The sequence below is a fragment of the Chiloscyllium plagiosum genome, unplaced genomic scaffold (assembly GCF_037043375.1).
Source record: "Chiloscyllium plagiosum isolate Xiang-an unplaced genomic scaffold, Cpla_swu_hap1 HiC_scaffold_43, whole genome shotgun sequence".
Lineage (NCBI taxonomy): Eukaryota > Metazoa > Chordata > Chondrichthyes > Orectolobiformes > Hemiscylliidae > Chiloscyllium > Chiloscyllium plagiosum.
This window is the reverse complement of record NW_028270181.1, coordinates 31,321,752-31,342,150: the sequence shown is the minus strand read 5'-3', so window position 1 is coordinate 31,342,150 and position 20,399 is coordinate 31,321,752. Positions and strand designations below refer to the sequence as shown.

Genomic DNA, 20,399 nt, shown 5'->3' with positions numbered 1-20,399 from the left:
TTGTTGGGCCAAAGGGCCTGTTTCCATACTGTAGGGAATCTAATCAAACTCATAGTGTATATTAAAATTAACATTTTGTGCAAGTGGATGTACGAAGGGGAAGATTACTGTCAGGAACACCCAGGATTATCAGGAACACCCAGGAATGGACCATTGAGGTTATAGGAGAAAGTGAGGACTGCAGATGCTGGAGATCAGAGCTGAAAATGTGTTGCTAGAAAAGCGCAGCAGGTCAGGCAGCATCCAGGGAACAGGAGAAGCATGAGCTCTTCTTCAGGAATCATTGAGGTTATAAGTCACAATCTGATTGACTGGCAGCAGAGGTTTGAAGTACCAAGTGGCCTACTCTTTTTCTTTGTTTGTATGGTTGTATGAATACAGCGCGCTTTCTAATGGAGTGCCTTTAATTCTACTTTTTTTAAACATTGAATGTCAAGGGGTTATGGTTAGATTATCTCCTTTTGAAAATGATCATTGCATTTATGTGCCATGAATGTTAGTTGCGGCCTTTCAGCCCAAGCCTGGATATTTCCCAGATCTTACTGCATATGGACAAGGACTACTACAGTATCTAAGAGGTCACAAATAGCGCTGAACATTGGGCAATCATCGGTGAACATCCCCCACTTCTGACCTTATGATGGACAGAAGAAAATAGATGGGCCTGGGCCACTACCCTGAGGAACTGCTGCGGAGATAACTTGGAGCTGAGATGACTGACCTCCAATAATCACAATCATCTTCATTCGGGCCAGGTATAAGTGCAACCAGAGGAGAGTTTCCCTCCTGATTCCAATTGATGCCAGTTTTGTGAGAGCTCCTTGATGCCTTACAAGTCAAATATGTCTTTGGTGTCAAGGGCTGTTACTGTCACCTTACTTCTGGAATTCAGCTCTTTGGTATATGTTTGAACCAGGCTGTAATGAGGTCAGGAGTGGTGTGGCCCTGAGGAGGTTATTGCTGAGCAGGTGGTGCTTGAAAACACTGCTAATGATACCTTCCATCATTTTACTGATGGTCAACAATAGACTGATAGCACAGTAATTGGCTGAGTTGGATTTGTTCTGCGTTTTGTGTACGGGAGATACCTCAGCAATTATCCACATTGTCGGGTAGATGCCGGTATTGTAACTGTACTGGAACAGCCTGGTTAGGCGCATGACTAATTCTGCAGAACCCATCTTCAGTACTGTCATCAGAATGCTGTCAGAACCTGTGGCTTTTGCAATACCCAATGGCTCTGACCATTTCTTGATATCAAAGGGAGTGAATCAAATTGGTTAATTGATTCTATCTGTATTACAACAGGGTTTTCAGGATATATATTCTGTCTACTCACCCAGTTTCGGTTTGAAAGCATCTAAGCTATTTTCCTGAATCATCACTTGTAGAGTTCCACATCCTTAAAAGCACTGAGTAAAAACACTCAGAGTTGGAATATGTTAGTAATCATCCTGTATTTAGTTTTGAATCCTGTCACTGCTTATAGAATTCTATGATGATTACATCATGAAAGCAGGCTATTCAGCCCATCGCATCTCTGCCAGGTCCCTGCAAGAGCAACGAACATTCTCCCTGTTTTTTTCATTGTTCTCCCCCTTCTCTTTGCCCTTTAGATCAGTATTGTGTTGCATTATGTCACTGCTAGCTATATTTCCCAGCTTTGTGTCTTTGGCAAATTACTTCAATAGAGTTACTTGTTCAAGTACTTATTCACTCCATGTGTGTCAATGGTGACTAACAGTGGATCCCAGGACTGACCTCAGTGAAAAATGAGTTTCTACATTCCACCAAGCTGAATGATTACCCCTGTACTGGCATGAGTTATCAGTTTAGTTTTCATGAGTGACCATTAATTATTGGTTAGACCAAAGGACTATCCTTATAAATACAGTGTCTCCAAAAGTAGGTCAGATACTAGAAATACTGCAGGTATTAACTCACCTCCTGACTCCCCATTACAGGTCCTTCATCTACAAGAAACAAGTCATGAGTGTGATGAAGCACTCCCCATTTATCTGGATGGGTGAGGTCCAACAACACTCAAGAAGTTTGACACCATTCAAGACATAACATTCCACTTGATTGGCACAAACATCCATTCCTTCCACCACTTTTGCACTTTGCACTGCAAAACTTCATTAAGGCTCCTTAGACAGCACCTTCCAAACCCATGCCTTCATCACCTAGAATGACACAGGCATCCGATACATGTGAACACCACCACCTTCAAGTTATCCTCTAAGCCGCTCACTGACTTGGAAATATATTACCATTTCCTTCATTGTCACTAGGTCAAACTCCTGAACACCCTTCGTAATGCTATTGAGGGTCTATCAACGCCAAATGGACTGTCGCAGCAGTTCAAGTAGGCAGTTACCACCAGCTTCTCAAGGACAACTGGGAATGGCAACTGGGATGACGAGATACTTGATTGGAGTTGTTAACCTGGGTGAATCAGGAAAGCCCTGGCTGACCAATATATCCAGGATACACGCCGCAGGGAGTGGAGTGCATTATTTCTCCCTCCAACTCTATTTTGATTTAGTCCCTACCCTCCCCTTCATTGTTTTGATCACACAGCATTGCCCTTTGATGTGAAAGGCAGTGTTTGTCACTGGCCACCCGGGTGTTTTCCTGGTGGTGGAATTTGAATAAAGATTCGTGCACTTTGTGTCTTTCACTGTGTCTCATACCTGCACACACATACCATGGGTGCTGGGGAAAAGAATAAGCACTACCACACTTAGGTGGTAGTGTGGGGGTTAAATTTAAAAAAAAAATTTAAAAAAAACAACAAAAAAAATTTTACCAGGATACACGCCGCAGGGAGTGGAGTGCATCATTTCTCCCTCCAATTCTATTTTGATTTAGTCCCTACCCTCCCCCTCACTGTTTTGATCACATAGCACTGTCCTTTGATGTGAAGGGCAGTGTTTGTCACTGGCCACCCGGGTGTTTTCCTATCTTCCTGGTGGTGGAAATTGAATAAATATTCGTGCACTTTGTGTCTTTCACTGTGTCTCACACCTGCACACACACACCATGGGTGCTGGGGAAAAAATAAGCACTAAAAAAAATATATATAACCAGGATACACACCGCAGGGACTGGAGTGCATTAATTCTCCCTCCAACTCTATTTTGATTTAGTCCCTACCCTCCCCTTCACTGTTTTGATCACACAGCACTGCCCTTTGATGTGAAGGGCAGTGTTTGTCACTGGCCACTCGGGTGTTTTCCTATCTTCCTGGTGGTGGAAATTGAATAAAGATTTGTGCACCTTGTGTCTCTCACTGTGTCTCACACCTACACACACACACCATGGGTGCTGGGGAAAAATAAGCACTCCCGCAGTTAGGCGGTAGTGTGGGGGTTTAATAAAAAGAAAAGGAAAAAAAAATAAAAATAAAAAAAATATAACCAGGATACACTTGGGTGTTTTCTTTCTTCCTGGTGGTGGGAATTGAATAAAGATTGTATCTTTCACTGTGTCTCACACCTGCACACACACATGGGTGCTGGGGAATAAATAAGCTCTACCACAGTTAGACATTTGTTTGATATTTTTTGGGAAAAAAAAATAACCAGGAGACAAGGTGGTATTTGGGATTTGTCTGCATTTCCTTGAAAACTGGTTGCATGGAAGGGTTTGGGGTTTGGCCTAACCGCCCCTTTCCCCTGTAAATTGTTGTTTCTTGCAAAGTGCTGCATATTGTTCATTGTTGACTGTTGGTTTGCATTTTGTACAGTTTGATACAACTGCTCTTTCACTCAGATGAAGAGTCACTGGACACAAAACATTAACTCCGCTTTCTTCCCAGAACTGCTGAGTTTCTCCAACAATTTCTGTTGTTGTTGCTCTTTCACATGTCCCAGCACATCAGGCTGAACAATCTCTTTCTTTGCTGTTAGTGTCTTTTCAAATATACGGTGGTGCGCGGGGTGGGTTGGTGGTATTAGTGATTCCAAATAAAGTTGTTGGTCGTGAGGTGGGTTTGGGGCTGAAATACTCTGACAGCATGTTCATGGTAGAAAGCCTTGACCCCCACCTAAACTGCAGTGTTTGAGGAACACAGCAGGCCTTACCACATACTCATCCATGAATTGCCGGAGGTCTCTGAATCCATTCTTCTCTGCCATGTTGTTTGGATAATCCCCATGTCTGTTGGCCACGCTGTAAGCCTGCAACGCCCCTGGACACTGCAGAAGTAGGGCAGTCAGGTTCTTCAAACCATACATGGCTGCAAAGTGAAGCAGGGTCGGGAGCTCTTCATCTCGTTGAGCTGTGTGAATAATAAAGGCTTCATCAGCACACTGACACTCACTAGACCTCTCGCCATTTTAGAAGCAGATCTACAGCCTGTCTTTCAGTTTTATTCTTTCAATGAATGTGTGTGTGTGTGTGTGTGTGTGTGTGTGTGTGTTGCTAGAAAGGCCAGCATAATATAGCCCATCCTGAATTCGCAATCCTGGATTTCCCTCCCCCCCCCACAAGGACATTGTTGGCCTATCTACTGCAGTGGTTCAAGAAGCAACTAGTGATGGGCAATAAATTTTGGCCCTATCAGAGAGGCTCACCTCCAATGAGCAAACTTTTTAAAAAATGGACTGAGGGGCTTGCTAGGCTACTTCAGAGGGCAGTTAAAAGTCAGCTGCATTGCTGTAAGCTGGAGTTGGCCAGACCAGGTAATGATGGCAGATTTCCTTCCTTCAAGGACAGCAGCAAACCCAATGGCTTTTGTGACAACTGAAAATAGCTTCTTGGAACTTCATATTAGTGAGGTTGCTTTCCAATTCCAGACATATTGATTAATCTTAAATTCTACCTGCTGTTGTTGTAGGATTTGAACCTATCTCCCAAGGACATTAGCCTAAGTCCCTGGATAATTAATCCTTTGACATTAGAATAACATCATCACCGCCTTCCCCAATTAATTCAATGCATATTGCCCAATCGTGTTTTTGTAATGTCCTTATAGTGGTGTTCTGCAGCGTTCCATACTGGGACCTCTGCTGTTTGTGATATATAAATAACTTACATGAAAATGTAGATGGGTGGGTTAGTAAGTTTGCAGACGATACAAAGATTGGTGGAGTTGTGGATAGTGCAGAAGGTTGTCAAAGGATATAATTGGATATAGATCAGTTGTAGATATGAGCTGAGAAATGGCAGATGGAGTTTAATCCAGATAAGTGTGAGGTGTTGCACTTTGGGAGATCAAATGTTGGGGAAAAATATACAGTTAATGGTAGGACTTTAAACAGCATTGATGTACAGAAGGATCTTGGGGTTCAAGTCCATAGCTTCCTGAAAATGGATAGTGTGGTAAAGAAGGTGTATGGTATGCTTGCTTTTATTGGTCGGGGAATTGAGTACAAGAGTCAGGATGTCATGTTGCAACTTTCTAAGACTTTGGTTAAGCCACACTGAGAGTATTGCGTTCAGTTCTGGTGACCACATTGCAGGAAGGGTGTGGAGGAATTGGAGAGGGTACAAAAGAGATTTACCAGGATGCTGCCTGGATTAGAGGGTATGAGAAATAAGGAGAGGCTAGAAAAACTCGGGATATTTTCTCTTAAGTGGTTGAGGGAAGACTTGATAGAAGTCTATAAAAGTTTGATAGGCACAGATAGGGTTGACATTCAGAATATTTTCCCAGAGTTGGAATGTCTAATACTAGGGGGACATGCATTTAAGGTGAGAGGGGGGAAAGTTCAAAGGAGATGTGAAGGGCAAGTTTTCTACACAGAGAGTGGTAGGAGTCTGGAACGTACTGCCAAGGGTGGTGGTGGAGGCAGTTACGACAGAGATATTGAAGGGACTTTTAGATAAGTACATGAATATGCAAGGAATGGAGGGATATGGACCAAGAGCAGGTAGAAGGGCTTAGTTTCATTTGGCATCATGTTCGGCACAAAATCATGGGCCAAAGGGCCTGTTCTTGTGCTGTACAGCTCTATATTCCATGTTGAATTGACCCACATGCTCAACAGTCTTTTGGGGAATAGAAAGAGAATTCTATATTTCTACCATCCTGTGTGTGAAGATCATCCATGAAGTGCCTGACTCCAATATCAACATTATGCCCCCTCATTGTTGATTCCCTCACCAGAGGGAATAATTTCTGGATGTACCCTGTGCCATCAACTTAGCAGTTTAATGACAGAATGAAATGAATGAGCTTTATTGTCACATCTACTCACATGAGTACAGTGAAAAGTTTACAGGTCACCACTTAAGGCGCCATGTTAGGTACAAGGCTACCTGGGTACAGGTTCTTGAGTACCAATCTTTAGGGATAAATAAAGAAATAAAAAGTCCAGCATTACAGGCCTTCAAAGGTACAAAATCAAAACAATAAATCCGAAAAATAAAGAAATAAAAAGTTCAGAATAACAGTCCTTCCAAGGTAATAAAATAAAGAGAACTTAAGACATTTCACAATTTAAATCAGACCACACCTCGATTTGAGGGGATTTTGTGAGCTATTTAGATGTGAGTAGCTCATACTTGGTCTTAGCTGGTCTCCAATGAAAGTGTTCCCTCCACCTCCCTCGTTTCACTGGTTTGGCATCTGTCGGGTCTGGAAATGCTGAATGTTGAAACTGCAACTACAGCCAATTTAAAAAGGAGCCATTTGACGGAACTATCCAGTCCTTTCAGATATTCAGGTCCGGACTTGCTCCTTCAAGGTGATCCCATCTCTTGTCTGGCGGTGCCCGGCCATGTATTATCAGAGTGAGGTCGTTATGGAGGAGGTGCTTGGAGTCAGGTCCACTGCTTCCTGAAGCAGGGCACAGGTGGAAATGGAAGGGGGCCAACACAAAGGTGGCAAGTTGGAAGATCACTTTCAAGGCCAAGGACATCAGCCCAGCTCTGCACATGACCTTTGGGCAGACTATCTCTCACCTCCACCCCCGCATGCACCCTTCGATTCCTCAGTGCCCCTGAGCTCCAAGAAAAGATGTCTAATGGCTGCAGTAAATTACACCAATCACTTGTAATGTTCTTTATACCCATTCCCCCAGTCAATAGATAGAATATTGGGACGCTTTGAAATGCTCATGGAACTGTCAAATGAAACAAATGGAATGAAGTTTAAATTTCATTTGAAAAAAATAAAATCCAGGCCAGACAACTGTGAAAATAAAACAAAACAGCCATTCAAAAACCTCCTCAGAAAATAATTCTATCAGGAACTTATAAATCAGTCACTCAAAACGGAGCTCACAGCCCTTTTAACAGTTCTACCAGCAGTCTCTATTCAAATGAATCCATTTGTGGATCTGATGCTCAGTGACTTATTGATAATTAAACTGTATTGCTCAGAACACAGGTTCCAGGCCTGAATACAGTAGAGGCTTTGAAGTAATGGAGCAGATGTCCATCTGTTGCAATGCTTCAAAGGCTTAAAGGATAGCTGACCTGTCAATCAATGAAAAGATCAAAGTACAAGATGCAATTGGTATCCCTGTTCATTACAGAAGGGAACTTTATCTATTGGGTAATACTGTAATGCATCTGAAAACTCATACAAGTTCAAAATATTGGTCAATTTAATGATAACTTACCATCTTCTAAATAAACCAAAAATCACAGTATTACGAATATTTTTAACTTGGCACACAACATTACACTACAATATTGTGAAGACAGCAAATTCATTTCCAGCTTCCACAATGTTCCCGACTGCAGAACAGAGGTCCCCTATGGCTCACGGTGCTTGAGATGCCATCAGTATGTCACTTACCAAAACAGATTTGATTCCATGAAACTGTTGAGGGGTGGGTCTAAACCGCAATGGAGCCAGCCAGGCCAGGACTTCTGTGTATGGGTTTACTACGCAAACCCTCGTCCTGTGTTACTAACAATAATCGGTGGTAGAAATCGGGGAGGAGGACAGGAATTCTAGAATTGGGTCCAGCCACTGTCTTTAAAGCTCACTCAATTCCATTCTAACATGGACAGAGTCATCAGAATCCAGCTTCCAGACTCGAACTGATCACGAACCACGGGTGTGTTTAACATTCAATCCCCTCAGGGGTCTGGAAGTAACTTCAAATACTCACTCGTTGATAGATCATCCTCTTCTAACTGGTTAATTCCAAATATATGCAGTCCATTAGATGGCATGTTTCTCCTCAGTGACTCTGTCAGTAGTTTGTCCAGTGTTTCTCTGTTATACGGTACAATATGGAAAGCCTATTGACAGGAAACACAAAGGGATTTATACTTCAGAGGTGCATCAGTGATAAGTGTTAATCACTTACAGTTGTTTTTATTTCTTAGTTTTTTTATAGGGGGGGGAATTTCAGCATTTGTTGCTCATCCCTAATTGCTGTTGGAATCCTCATTTCACAGGATAGTGAAAGAGTCAATCACATTACTGTGGATCTGGAGTCATGCGTAGGCCAGACCAGGTAATGATGGCAGTTTCTTTCCCTGAAGGAAGTTTGTGAACCAGATGGGGGTTTACATCAATCAACAATGGTTTTATGGTCATCGTTCAACTCTTAATTCCATATTTTTATTGAATTCAAATTCTACCATCTGCCAAGACAGGATTTGAACCCAGGTTTCCAGAGCATTACCAGGGTTGCAGGATTAATACTCCAGCGATAACATCACTAGGCTATCACCTGCTTAAATGTTTTGGATTTAAGGAACATAACACCTGACATCCAAACTGGCATGTTGAATGGTGTAATGCTGGTGTAAATCAGATTGTAGAGCTAAATTTAGATGTTTACTACCCTTGGGTTGAATTTTCCTTGCAGTAAACATGGGACTAGACATTCATCCCCTCACATTTGAGCTAGGCTTTGTCTCCATTTGAGTAAACTCATTTAATGTCCTGTTCCCTTCCTCTTCATTAAACAATTCTGTCAAACAAGCATCGCAGTTGTCTGCACAAAAACTGTTCAGATTTCAAACTGAAACAGCTTAAAAATGTGTTCCGTTATCAGGAAGGAGATTTTGGGGTAGTGGTAACCAATGTTTCCTCAAGTGGGAGGTTCTATGCACACCGACTGGAAACTAACTCTGTGGAAAAACAATTAGAAGGAACATGGTGGTAACATTACTAGGTGGACACACCAGAGTCAAACGTCGTGGAGAGAAATTAGTTCAAATCCTATCAAAGCAACTGATGACATTTCAGTTCTGAAATCTAGAAATATATATCAACAATGGTAACCACAAGAATTGTCAAAACCCAAGGAATCATTTCAAAATTAAACTTGCTGCGACCAACTGAGGGGAGTGGGCTGAATAACCAAGGGCAGCCTGTCATTCCTACACATTGGGAACCGCTGATTTGAGGAATCCCATCTGGGATCACACTAGATAGGAGAATGTTGCCCAGGGACTGGTCATAATAAGTAATACCCAGAGTTACCACCATCTGCAATACACCCGCACCACAGCAAAAAAATTAAAATAGAATAGAACATTAGAAGTCATTAAGAAAAGAATTAAACCTGGTGAAATGGTCAAATGGTATTGAGGAATAAAAGGAGGAGGAGGCCATTCAGCCCCCAAACCTGTTCAGTTAGATCATGGCTGATGTGCATCTTAACTCCATCTCCCCGTCTCTGCTCTTCATCACTTAACACATTTGCCTAACAAAAAGTCCATTCATCTCAGTTTTGAAATTTTCTATTGATTTAGTCTCAATAGCTTCTGGGTGAGGGAGTTCCAGATTTTCACTCCCTTTGCATTACACGGTGCTTCCTGACATTAATCTGAATAGTTGAACTTCACATCGTAGGTTAAGTCTCATGGTTTTGGACTCCCCCAACAAAGGTTCTCTCTACCTCCCCTATGAAATCATTTCATTATCATTAGGACTGCAATTGGATCATCCCTTAATCTTCTTTACTCCCAAAAATGTATTTTATTCATACATTCAAATCTAACCAAGTTAGATTTAGTTGTAAATTCTATCAAGTGTAAATGATTTGTTAAGTATTTATTATGCAAGCTTTATGTACTTTATTCATAAAGCTTGCATAATAAATACTTGACAAATCATTTGCACTTGATAGAATTAACAACTAGATCTAACTTGGTTTTATACAATGTGTTTCTCACTTTTGTTATTCAATACACCTGTAATAACCTTAATATTTACGACATACATTCCATGTCAGACACACACCCGAAGGGCAAACCATTTTAAATTGAAAATTACAGGAAGTGTGATAGAAATAAGCTTTTTCTCCCTGCAGCATGTTCCACTCTGAAATGTCTCAGCATTCATGATCTTCACAGTGTATGTTCAAGCAGCCCAAAGGGTTCTACGGTTTCTTGTCCCTCAGCGTGTGACGGTTGAAGATCCAAGTCAGCAATCTTTTCGTATTGCACCTTTGTGACACCTGTCCCTTTCTTCAACACATAGTCCTGCATTTTACAATCTGCTGCAAGCCTCACTTATCTCGCCCTGTAATTTAGCTATTTTAGGGTTGTACCATTCTGGTGAATGTGTGCTGTCTCTTTCCAAGGTGACTATATCCTTCCTATGGTATGATGCCCAGAACTGACTGCAGTAATCCAGATGCAGTCTGACCAGAGATGCATACTCTCAGACCAAAACGTCCACCTCATGCCATTTTTGTTCTCGGCTAACATTCCACTAAACTTTTCAATTATTGTTTACCAATACTCGTACTTGAATCCCTAACTCTCTCACTATTCCTACTCCTCACTATTTAGAAACACTTTCTTCTCTACATGTCTGAGGTCCAAAGTGAATGACTTCACACTTGCCCACACTGAAGCATTGAGGAAGTTCTGACCAGGTGCCCATCCTTGTTCTGAAAAATCAGAAACAATACAGAGAGGATCATAGAATCCCTACAGTGTGGAAGCAGGCCATTCGGCCCATTAAGTCCACAACAACCTCTTAAGAGCATCTCACCCAGACCCAACCCCCTGTAACCCTGCATTTCCTATGGCTGATCCACATAGCCTGCACATCCCTGGACACTATGGCCGTTTAGGATGGCCAATCCACCTAACCTGCACATCTTTGGACTGTGGGAGGAAACCAGAGCATCCCCACACAGACACGGGGAGAATATATAAACTCCACACATACTTGGGAGTGGAACCACACCCACCTCTGGGAGTGGAACCACACCCAGGTCCCTCGTGCTGTGAGGCAGCAGAGTTAACCACTGAGTCAGCGCGGTGCCCAAGGATGGAGGGACATCCACTGTCAAATTGAAATTAATGGAGCAAAAAAGTCTGAAAGCCTGAAAATACAAGTAATATAAGCAGGAAAAGACTATTCAGCCTGCTGTGTCATTCTGTAAAATCATAGCTGACTTTGAACATCCAGTCCACTTTCCCACCCACTCCCTATGTACCTTGATTCCCCGAAAATCCAAAAATTGGAATAGTCCAGCCTTAAAAATATTCAATAATGATATCTTCTCAACACTCTGGGATAGACAATTCCAAAGATTCACAATCCTCTGAGCTGTTTATTTCTTCCCTTCTGGTGCCAAACCCTGACACTGTGCCCCTTGTTAGGGGAACCATCTCTCAGAGTATACTGTGTCAATCCCCTTCAGAACCCTTTAAATAGAACAAGAAGCTGCAGATGCTGGAAATCTGCAAAAAAAACCCAGAAATCACTGGAGAAACTCCGCCAGGACTGGCAGCATCAGTGGAGAGAAAGCAGAGTTAATGTTATACATATTATATAATATGTATAATTGGTAATAATACCACCCTTTTTAAACTTTAATTCAAACTTGATTGTGACCCTTGGAGGAGTGGGATAAGGAAATTCAGGTTACTCCTCCTAATTAGATTTTAACACAATACCAAAGACACCAACAGTGGTTCATATGTATAACTCTAAGGGTTAATCTCCTTGGCTCTCTCAATAATCGCTCAGATTAGATACTTCCTCTGTCTGCTTCCTTGCCTGGTACTTCTCCCTTTTGAAGGCTGCTCTCCCATTTCCATTTCTTCTCTTCCTTTATTATAACTTCAATAGCATGCTCCTGTAACCACAGACTCCTACACAGAGCTTCATCATTAAAACCATGGACACCCAACTGCAAATTTATTCTTTTGCCTTTCTTGTGAATTTTATATTCAAGGTTAATTTCTGACATCCAGTGCCTTTGTCTGCTCCCAGATCCAACTTAGCCACAGGGTTAGATACAAAGTAAAGCTCTCTGTCCCCATCTAACACTCCCAGTACAGGGTTAGCACAAGATTAGCTCCAAAGTAAAGCTCTTCTTACACTTTAAATGTAAAGCTCATCTATACTGTTGGCCATCAAACATTCCCAGGACAGGCACAGCACCAGGTTAGCTTTAGAATGAAGTTCCCTCTACTCTTTAAACTGAAATTAAACTGTCCCCATTAAACCTTCCCAGGACAGGTACAGAGTGGGTTTAAATACAGAGAAAAGCTCCCTCTACATTGTCACCCAGGAAGGTACAGCACAGAGTTAGATACAGAGAAAAGCTCTCTCTACATTGTCACCTAGGACAGGTACAGTACAGGGTTAGATACAGAGAAAAGCCTCCCCCCCCCCTACATTGTCACCTAGGACAGGTACAGCACAGGGTTAGATACAGAGAAAAGCTCTCTCTGCATTGTCTCATTTAACACTTGGGTGAAGTTGCAGCTCAGGTTAACTGGAAAGTTTCTTTGACAATGTCACAACCTCACGTGACCCGACTGAATCAATGTTATATTTCTTCCATTCCCCTCATCAAGTTCCCCACTCTCATTAAATTTATGGCAAAGCTGAGATAGCCAACAGGAAATTTTTTTTCACATTTTAGACCCTTACAGCCACCAGGTCTTGAGAATTTGTTCTGAAACTCTAAACTCGAAACAATAGATTTGAACCTAAAATCAAGAAAAGCAGATATATTTACATATCAGAAAGCCAATGTCAGTGGGTCAAAGTACAAGTACCTAGTTACTACCTTCCTCCATTCTAGATACAAAATTGCAGATGCCAAAACATAAATTCAACCAATTGTAGTCATTGTCCTGTCTAACAACATGTTCTATCCAATCACAGCCAGTTAAACAACAGACTCCATCTAAACAAATCTCACTGCATTTCACTTTTACTTTTATAATACTCTAATGACAGTACCTATTTCAATTCCGCATAAATGAGTTAATCTTTGGACTACAGACTGATATATAATATTTGACAGCCCTGTTCTCCTGCTCTTTCCCTGTTTCCTGCAAATAATTAATTATTTATCTGATTTCCTTTCCAAGTCAGTGTTCAATTTGCTTCTAACAATCTTTCAAGCAGTGCATTTCGTCATGTAAAAATAATTCACATCCCAGCTTTTAGTCCTTTAACTTTTTTTTTTATTCTGCCGATCAGGAATAACTTCACTTCACAAATCCTGGATATTTTCCAATTCAACCTGTTCAGAGATGTTACTATACACCTCTGAAGCAGATGGGATTTGAACACAGGCCTCCTGGTCGATGCAGCGCCAGTGCTCCTCTTATCTACTCCATCAACCTGCTCAGCATTTGAACCTGTCCTAAATCACTCAACTTCCTCTGCTCATGAAAACTGACACCTCCTTTGCTAGTCATTCAACTTAAACCCTGTATTTTACAGTAAGTCTTCATTGCACCCTCTCTTTCTGGAATGGGGTTGATTTTGGAACTCAGTGTAACCACTTTACAGGTGCTGCAAACGACTTACCTGGCACATAAATTCCACAGGATTGACAGCATTCCTCAGAAGGTTTTCAATTTCTTCCATGTCAGTGTAATAAACTAGAGTTGCTGAGCTTACTTTCAAATCCCCCGAGTATATAGTGAGTGTAATCAATCCTGAAGGCATGTCTGTGAAATACAAGGCAAAGGTGTTAGATATTCCATCATCGAAGATAACGTCACACCATCCCTAATATCTGTATTATTAAATCTGATAACACAATGTCATCTCTACCTGCATTAACACTCAGATCTCCCACTCCACCAAGGACATGCAGGTCCTTGGACTCCTCCATCGCCAGACCATAGCAACACGACGGTTGGAGGAAGAGCGCCTCATCTTCTGCCTAGGAACCTTCCAACCACAAGGGATGAACTCAGATTTCTCCAGTTTCCTTACTTCCCCACCTTGTCTCAGTCAAATCCCTCAAACTCAGCACCGCCTTCCTAACCTGCAATCTTCTTCCTGACCTCTCCGCCCCCCACCCCCACTCTGGCCTATCACCCTCACCTTGACCTTCTTCCACCTATCGCATTTCCAATGCCCCTCCCCCAAGTCCCTCCTCCCTACCTTTTATCTTAGCTTGCTGGACACAATTTCCTCATTCCTGAAGAAGGGCTCATGCCCGAAACGTTGATTCTCCTGCTTACTTGGTTGCTGCCTGACCTGCTGCGCTTTTCCAGCAACACATTTTCAACTCAGATTAGATCAGCCATGATGTTAACGGGAATAAGCAGAACAGGTTCAAGGAGCGAAATGTCCTTTTCCTGTCCCTAACTCGGGTGATCACATATTCGATAGATCTTTCATTACCATTCTGAGATTTGAGTGTTTGCTAATTTTGGATGCAGTCCTCTGAACTTGAATGTACTTGATTAACAGCAGAGCCTCTTACATTTGCCAAGTAGGTTTGTGTGCATCAAAAACAGGGCATTTTATAAAGGGATTGGTCAGATATGAGCAGGAATTTGGGGAGGGTGGTTAGTGTCAGTACACAGGGAGGCACAGGAAGAATGTTCGGAGGAGGTGGAATTATCATGAAGATGGTAATTGTAGAGCTGCACCCCCACATGGCTGCGGGCAGAGACTGGACTGGTGTAAGTCCAACAGTGAGTTGGCAGAGAAATTGGCAAATGAAACCAGTGGTTGCAAAGTCCAATGTAAACAATAACACAGGGAAGTTGCTGCCTGACGATGTTATAGAGTCATAGAGATCTACGGCAAAGAAAAAGGGCCTATCGAGTCTACGTCAGTCAAAAACAACCATCGAACTATTCTAATCCCACTTTCCAAAATTTGGCCTGTAGCCTTGGCATCCAAGTACACATCTAAATACCTCTTAAATGTTATGACCTTAAATGTTATGAGGGTTTCGGCCTCTACCATCCTTCAGACAGTGAGTTCCAGATTCCCACCACCCTCTGGGTTTTTCCTCACATTCCCTCTAAACCTTCTGCCCCTTACCTTAATCTACCCCCCTCCCCTTATCACCGATCCCTCCTTCCAGGTGAAGTGTTTCTTCCTATCTACCCTCATAATTAATACACCTTAAAAACGTCCCCCCTTAATTTCCTCTGCTCTAAGGAAATCAACCCAGTCTGTACAATCTCTCTTTCTAACTGAAACACTTGCCATGAGGAATGAGCTGTAGTTCAGAGCTGGTTGACAGTCCCATTCCTTCTCAGTTTGTCTACGTAAATCCCAGCTTGATAAAGAACAGGTTGCAAATGGCTGGGCTAGTGCATGAGAGATGTTTTGGAAATGGATCCGTGGCACATGCTGATGAGTGAATGAAAAGTTTGAAAAAAATTGAGACATTTGTTTACTTGACTTAATGTCAGTTACTCATTCCTCATTGGTGTTTTTGATTCATTCCTTCTTCTGATGTGATTATCAATCCTTCCAAAGGAGTTACACACAAAAATGCTACCTCACACATCACACTGGAAAAATGTGCAATTAAAAGTCTAATGATGATTATGAATCCATTGTCGATTGTTCAGAAAAACCCACCTGGTTCACAAATGTCCTTTAGGGAAGGAACGTGCCATCCTTACCTGGTCTGGGCTGACATGTGACTCCAGACCCACAGCAATGTGACTGACTCATAACTGCTCTCTGGGCAATTAGAGATGGGGAATAAATGCTGCCTAACTAGTGATAGTGATTGGTAGAAATTGGGTCTTAAATTATCAAAAATAAACATCTTCCGAAGGGAATAAACAGGATAATATTGATAAAATGACACTCCAACTAAGAGAATGTTTCCACCATGGCTACTGGTGAAATTTTAAGTTAAATTAAAATGTTTGGAAGTGAAAGTTGATCTCAGTGTTGGTGAGTGTAAAACAATTGTCAATTGTTGTAACGTCCTATCCAGTTACTGATGTCCTTTAGGGAAGGAAATCTGCCGTTCTTACTTGGTCTGGGCTGCGTATGACTCCAGACCTACAACAATGTGACTGATTCTTAATTATCCTTTGAAGTGGCCTAGTGAGCCACTCAGCTAAAGGGCAATTAAGGATGGGCAATAAAATGTAGCAAGCCCAGCCAATGACATCCCACTTCCCATGAATGATTTTAAAAAAAATGCAATATGAATGTGGCAGCTTCCAAATATCTGTAACAGATAAACAATGACAAGTGACAGACTGCTGAGTAAAGAAACAAACATTTGAGAGAGGGAATTGCAGGTGAACAATGTCTTTCACTTCCCTTTGAGGACAGTAGACTGTGGAACTCTTGTCTATAGAGTTTAACCAGGGTCTCGTAAACTGGCCAAGTCTCTCACGGAACGTCATTCAACAAAATAATCAGACATTGATTGTAGAATGGGAAGCAGAAAGCCCAAGATTGGTTTATGATCCCTCAAGGGGCCTTAGCTGAGAAGAGGTAAATGTTGGATATGAAATGAAGGGAGAGAAAGTTCTTTTGCTTGAGGGGTACCTAAAAACTATTTACTGGTATTTCCCAGCACCTGTCTTCATCCACTCTGTCTAACCTAGTCTGACAGGCAGAAGGGAACTCCCTCTCCAAGGGTAGTTTGGACAGTGGTTTAAGAAGGCAGATCAACATCACCTTCTCAAGGACAACTAAGGATGGGCAATAAAATGTAGCAAGCCAGCAATGTCCATATCCTATGAGTGAATGAAATAAAAAAAAATAAATCCACTGTGAACATGGACTCTGGTCCATGTCTCATTGCCATCTAGGTGCTGTAAGCATGGGAGGAGAAACCTGTCACCTTCCTGGCATCAATCCTGGAGAAAGAAACAAGGGCCAGGTGGGTAAGGCTGGGTTAGGCCTCACCGTCCATATTTTCTGCCCAGCTCCAGAAGACCCACATTTGATTTTGGACAAGACCACAGAGGAGAATCCTGACCTAAATCTGCTGCGATTCTGAGCAAAGAGCAATAAACAAAAACTGCAGATACCAAAAATCGGAAATGAAAGCTGGGCATGCAGAAAGCTGCGAGTTCAATTCACAGCCTGGGTGTGGTTAGCTCAGTTGGATGGATGGCTGGCTGGCTTGCATTACAGAGCAATGCTAACAGCGTGGGTTCCATTCCTGCACTGGCTCAATTGACAATGAAGGATTCTCCTTCTCAACCTTTCCCCTCACCTCAGGTTAAACAACTACTTGCCACCTCTGTCCAATGAAAGAACAGCCCTCTGGTCAGGTAAGAATGCGGCAAATTTCCCTTTATGATTCTGCTCCCCCTTTGTTCCACTCAAAAACAACCTTGTCAGCCAAATGCTCCCAGACCTGCTGAGTCCAGAGGACAGTGGGTCAGATTGGAGTCACATGTAGTCTTCACCAGGTAACAGGTTGTAGTTTCTCTTCACTGAACAGTATTTGCAAAGAGATAAGTTGGGTTATCTTTCTAACAGCAAGCCTACAGCGATTATGAATTATTTACTGAATTCAATGTAATGCAATGCTGGGATGCGATTGCAAACCCCACATCTTGCTCATTTACATCAAAAACCTTTCAACTGTCTTCCCAGATGAATCATGAGAAATCATGATGGATGTAACTCCTGCCACTCAGGAGGGCATTGATTAATTGGTGGACAATATATGAAATCTCTGGGGTATTGGAAAACTGCGCATTTGACAGGTTAGGATTTCTGATCAGGGAAATGGGCAGAATCATCCCTGAGTGGCAGTGTCCCATCTCTCAACAAAGGGTTGTTCCTGTCCTAAAGTGGAAACTCTCCCCTATATACTCATACCATTTAGAAATTAAAACTGCTGAGTCTCAACCTCCTGATTCCGTTTATATAATTGACATTTTGGACATGTTCAAGTAAAGATGCCAGAATACCAACAAAAAACAAGACACTTGAAACGAAAACAGCTCAAGCTTGTACAGGCATGATAGGCTGAATGGCCTCCTTCTGTGATTTTATCTACATAAAGGCTGAGGCATTTTATCGAAAGAGCTTAATGATGCAGCTATTTGGGATGTACATTTTTTTTGAGACAGTTTTTACAAGTTTCCAGTCAGGAATTGGACAACAGGAGAAGTGAACGAGGAACTGGGTGACAGCAGGACAGAATTGGATCGGAGTGTGAATGTAATCTCTGCCCACTCAAGACAAGTTTCCTGCTCACAGAGCTGACTCCTACCTGGCGCTTGAGCAGATAGCATGTACTCATTGACAAACATGGCTGGAACACGAACAGCAGCCTTCACACCGAACGTAAAGTCAATTTCACATTTGACTTTGGTGTCCAGTTTGACCTTCAGAATAACAAAAATCTGCTGTGGGGTCTGAAATTAAACGCAGAAGGATATCGAACATTTAGCATATTGTAGCAACACTAGTCAACCTTCCAATAACAATGGAGCTATGTGCAACATTCTATCCAGCCACATGAATTATATTTTTTAAAAGCTATACAATTACAATAATTAAAAATAATAAAAGTAAAATGCTGTGGATTCTGGAAGTCTAAAATAATATTGCCAGCTCCAATAATTTGTTCTGTTGGAATAAGAAAATAGGTTTCTCTCTTTCTATAGTCTATTTCCACCTTTCCTTCTTTCTCTCTCATTCTTCCTGTTTGCCTACCTCTGTGGTATTTGTCCTGATTACTGGTATCTCATGGTAGCTGCTACCCCTGATGGTATATGGCACAGGGTAAGGTTATTGGAGGTAGATTGCTGTCTCCAATCATCCTTTTCAGTACCGAGTCTAAGGCCTGTCTGATGATCAGTGGTAGAGGATACAACCATGGTGAGCCTGAACAGAAGAGGCACTTGTCTTGGTTACTAGCATGACTTATTGCATGACAGCACCAAGTACAACAACACTATCAGTCCAGGTAATGACTCAGTTCTTTTTTATAAATCAACCTCCTTCAGGAATGTTATTAGAGACTACTGGAATAGGTGGGACTTGAACCCAGGCCTCTTGGCTCACAGGTATGGACACTATCAATATTCCACAAGACTTCAGGGTAATTGCTAGGATTCTGGGGAGCTGTATGTCTGCTTCCTATAATGACTCATGTCAAATCTCTCATCCCTTGCCAAAGATTGCATGGCATCATCAAATTGGATGGAGCAAGTACAATTTCAACATTAACTCTTTCAGAACCAGTATCTTACACAATGCTCTATCTTCCCCTAATTTCCTATCTGACTTATGCACATTTCACTCAATTTCATACAGCTATTTCTCTTTTGGATGTAGGTTTGCTTGCTGAGTTTGAAGGTTCATTTCCAAACGTTTCATTACCTTACGAGGTAACACCTTCAGTGGGCTTCATGCAAAGCAATGCTGAAAATTCCTGCTTTCTATTTACATGTTTGGGTTTCTTTGGGTTGGTGATGTCATTTCCTGTGGTGAAGTCACTTCCTGTTCCTTTTCTCAGGGGGTGGTAGATGGGGTCTAACTCGATGTGTTTGTTGATAGAGTTGGAATGTCTGAGTTAGACCCCATCTACCACTGCTAACTCAGAGCCAGGGACCCAGGTTCGACTCCAGCCTCAGGTTTCCATCTGTGTTAAGTTTGCATGTGTGTATGTTTTCTCCAGATGCTCCAGTTTCCTCCCACAGTCCAAAGATGTACAGGCTAGGTGAATTAGCCATGGGTAATGCAGGGTTACAGGGATGGGATTGGTCTGGGTGGGATGCTCTTCGGACAGTTGGTGTGGATCGATGGGCCAAATGGCCTGCTTCTGCACTGGAGGGGTTCTATGATGACAGGCTGAATAATCTACTCCTGCTCTTATTTTCCTGTGTTTCTATGTATACATTGATCGTTACATTATTTGCATTAATCAATTCTTTTTAACTGAGAGTTGCTGTGCACAATCGAGGCATGGAATCATACCAGATTAATGTTTCAAGCAACTCATCTTTGGTGAGACATAAAAATACTGTATGGTAATTGAGCAAGGTCCATGCAACAGTCAATACCTACCCCGCATGGGATCCTATCCGGTAGAACTTTCACGGTGTTTTCTTGGGGGTCTCTGAAAGTTTGGGAACACAGTTGCACAGTGGATTTTGCTACATTACTCCGCACTTTGGCTTGAGGTTCAGCTTGCAATTCAGATTCTGTTGTGTCGCAGCCCGAGTCTCTGCCATAACCTGAAGAGGTACAAATTTCAGAAGTTTGATTATAAAGAGGTATAGGGTTTGCCTAACTCCTGAGACAG

The 20,399-nt window shown here is 42.1% G+C and overlaps 1 protein-coding gene across 4 annotated transcripts in view; it reads right to left on the bottom strand.

Annotated features, from left to right (window-relative positions):
* pik3ap1 (phosphoinositide-3-kinase adaptor protein 1) overlaps positions 1-20,399 on the bottom strand; it is a 103,875-nt gene that overhangs the window by 37,713 nt on the left and 45,763 nt on the right. For all 4 annotated transcript variants that reach the window (XM_043678651.2, XM_087982524.1, XM_043678652.2 and 1 more), the window contains exons 3-7: positions 20,162-20,331; positions 18,360-18,504; positions 13,712-13,854; positions 8,073-8,205; positions 4,089-4,285 (exon numbers count right to left, since the gene is read on the bottom strand). In XM_043678651.2, coding sequence (XP_043534586.2) covers positions 4,089-4,285; positions 8,073-8,205; positions 13,712-13,854; positions 18,360-18,504; positions 20,162-20,331 — 788 coding nt within the window. The remainder of the gene's footprint in view (positions 1-4,088; positions 4,286-8,072; positions 8,206-13,711; positions 13,855-18,359; positions 18,505-20,161; positions 20,332-20,399) is intronic.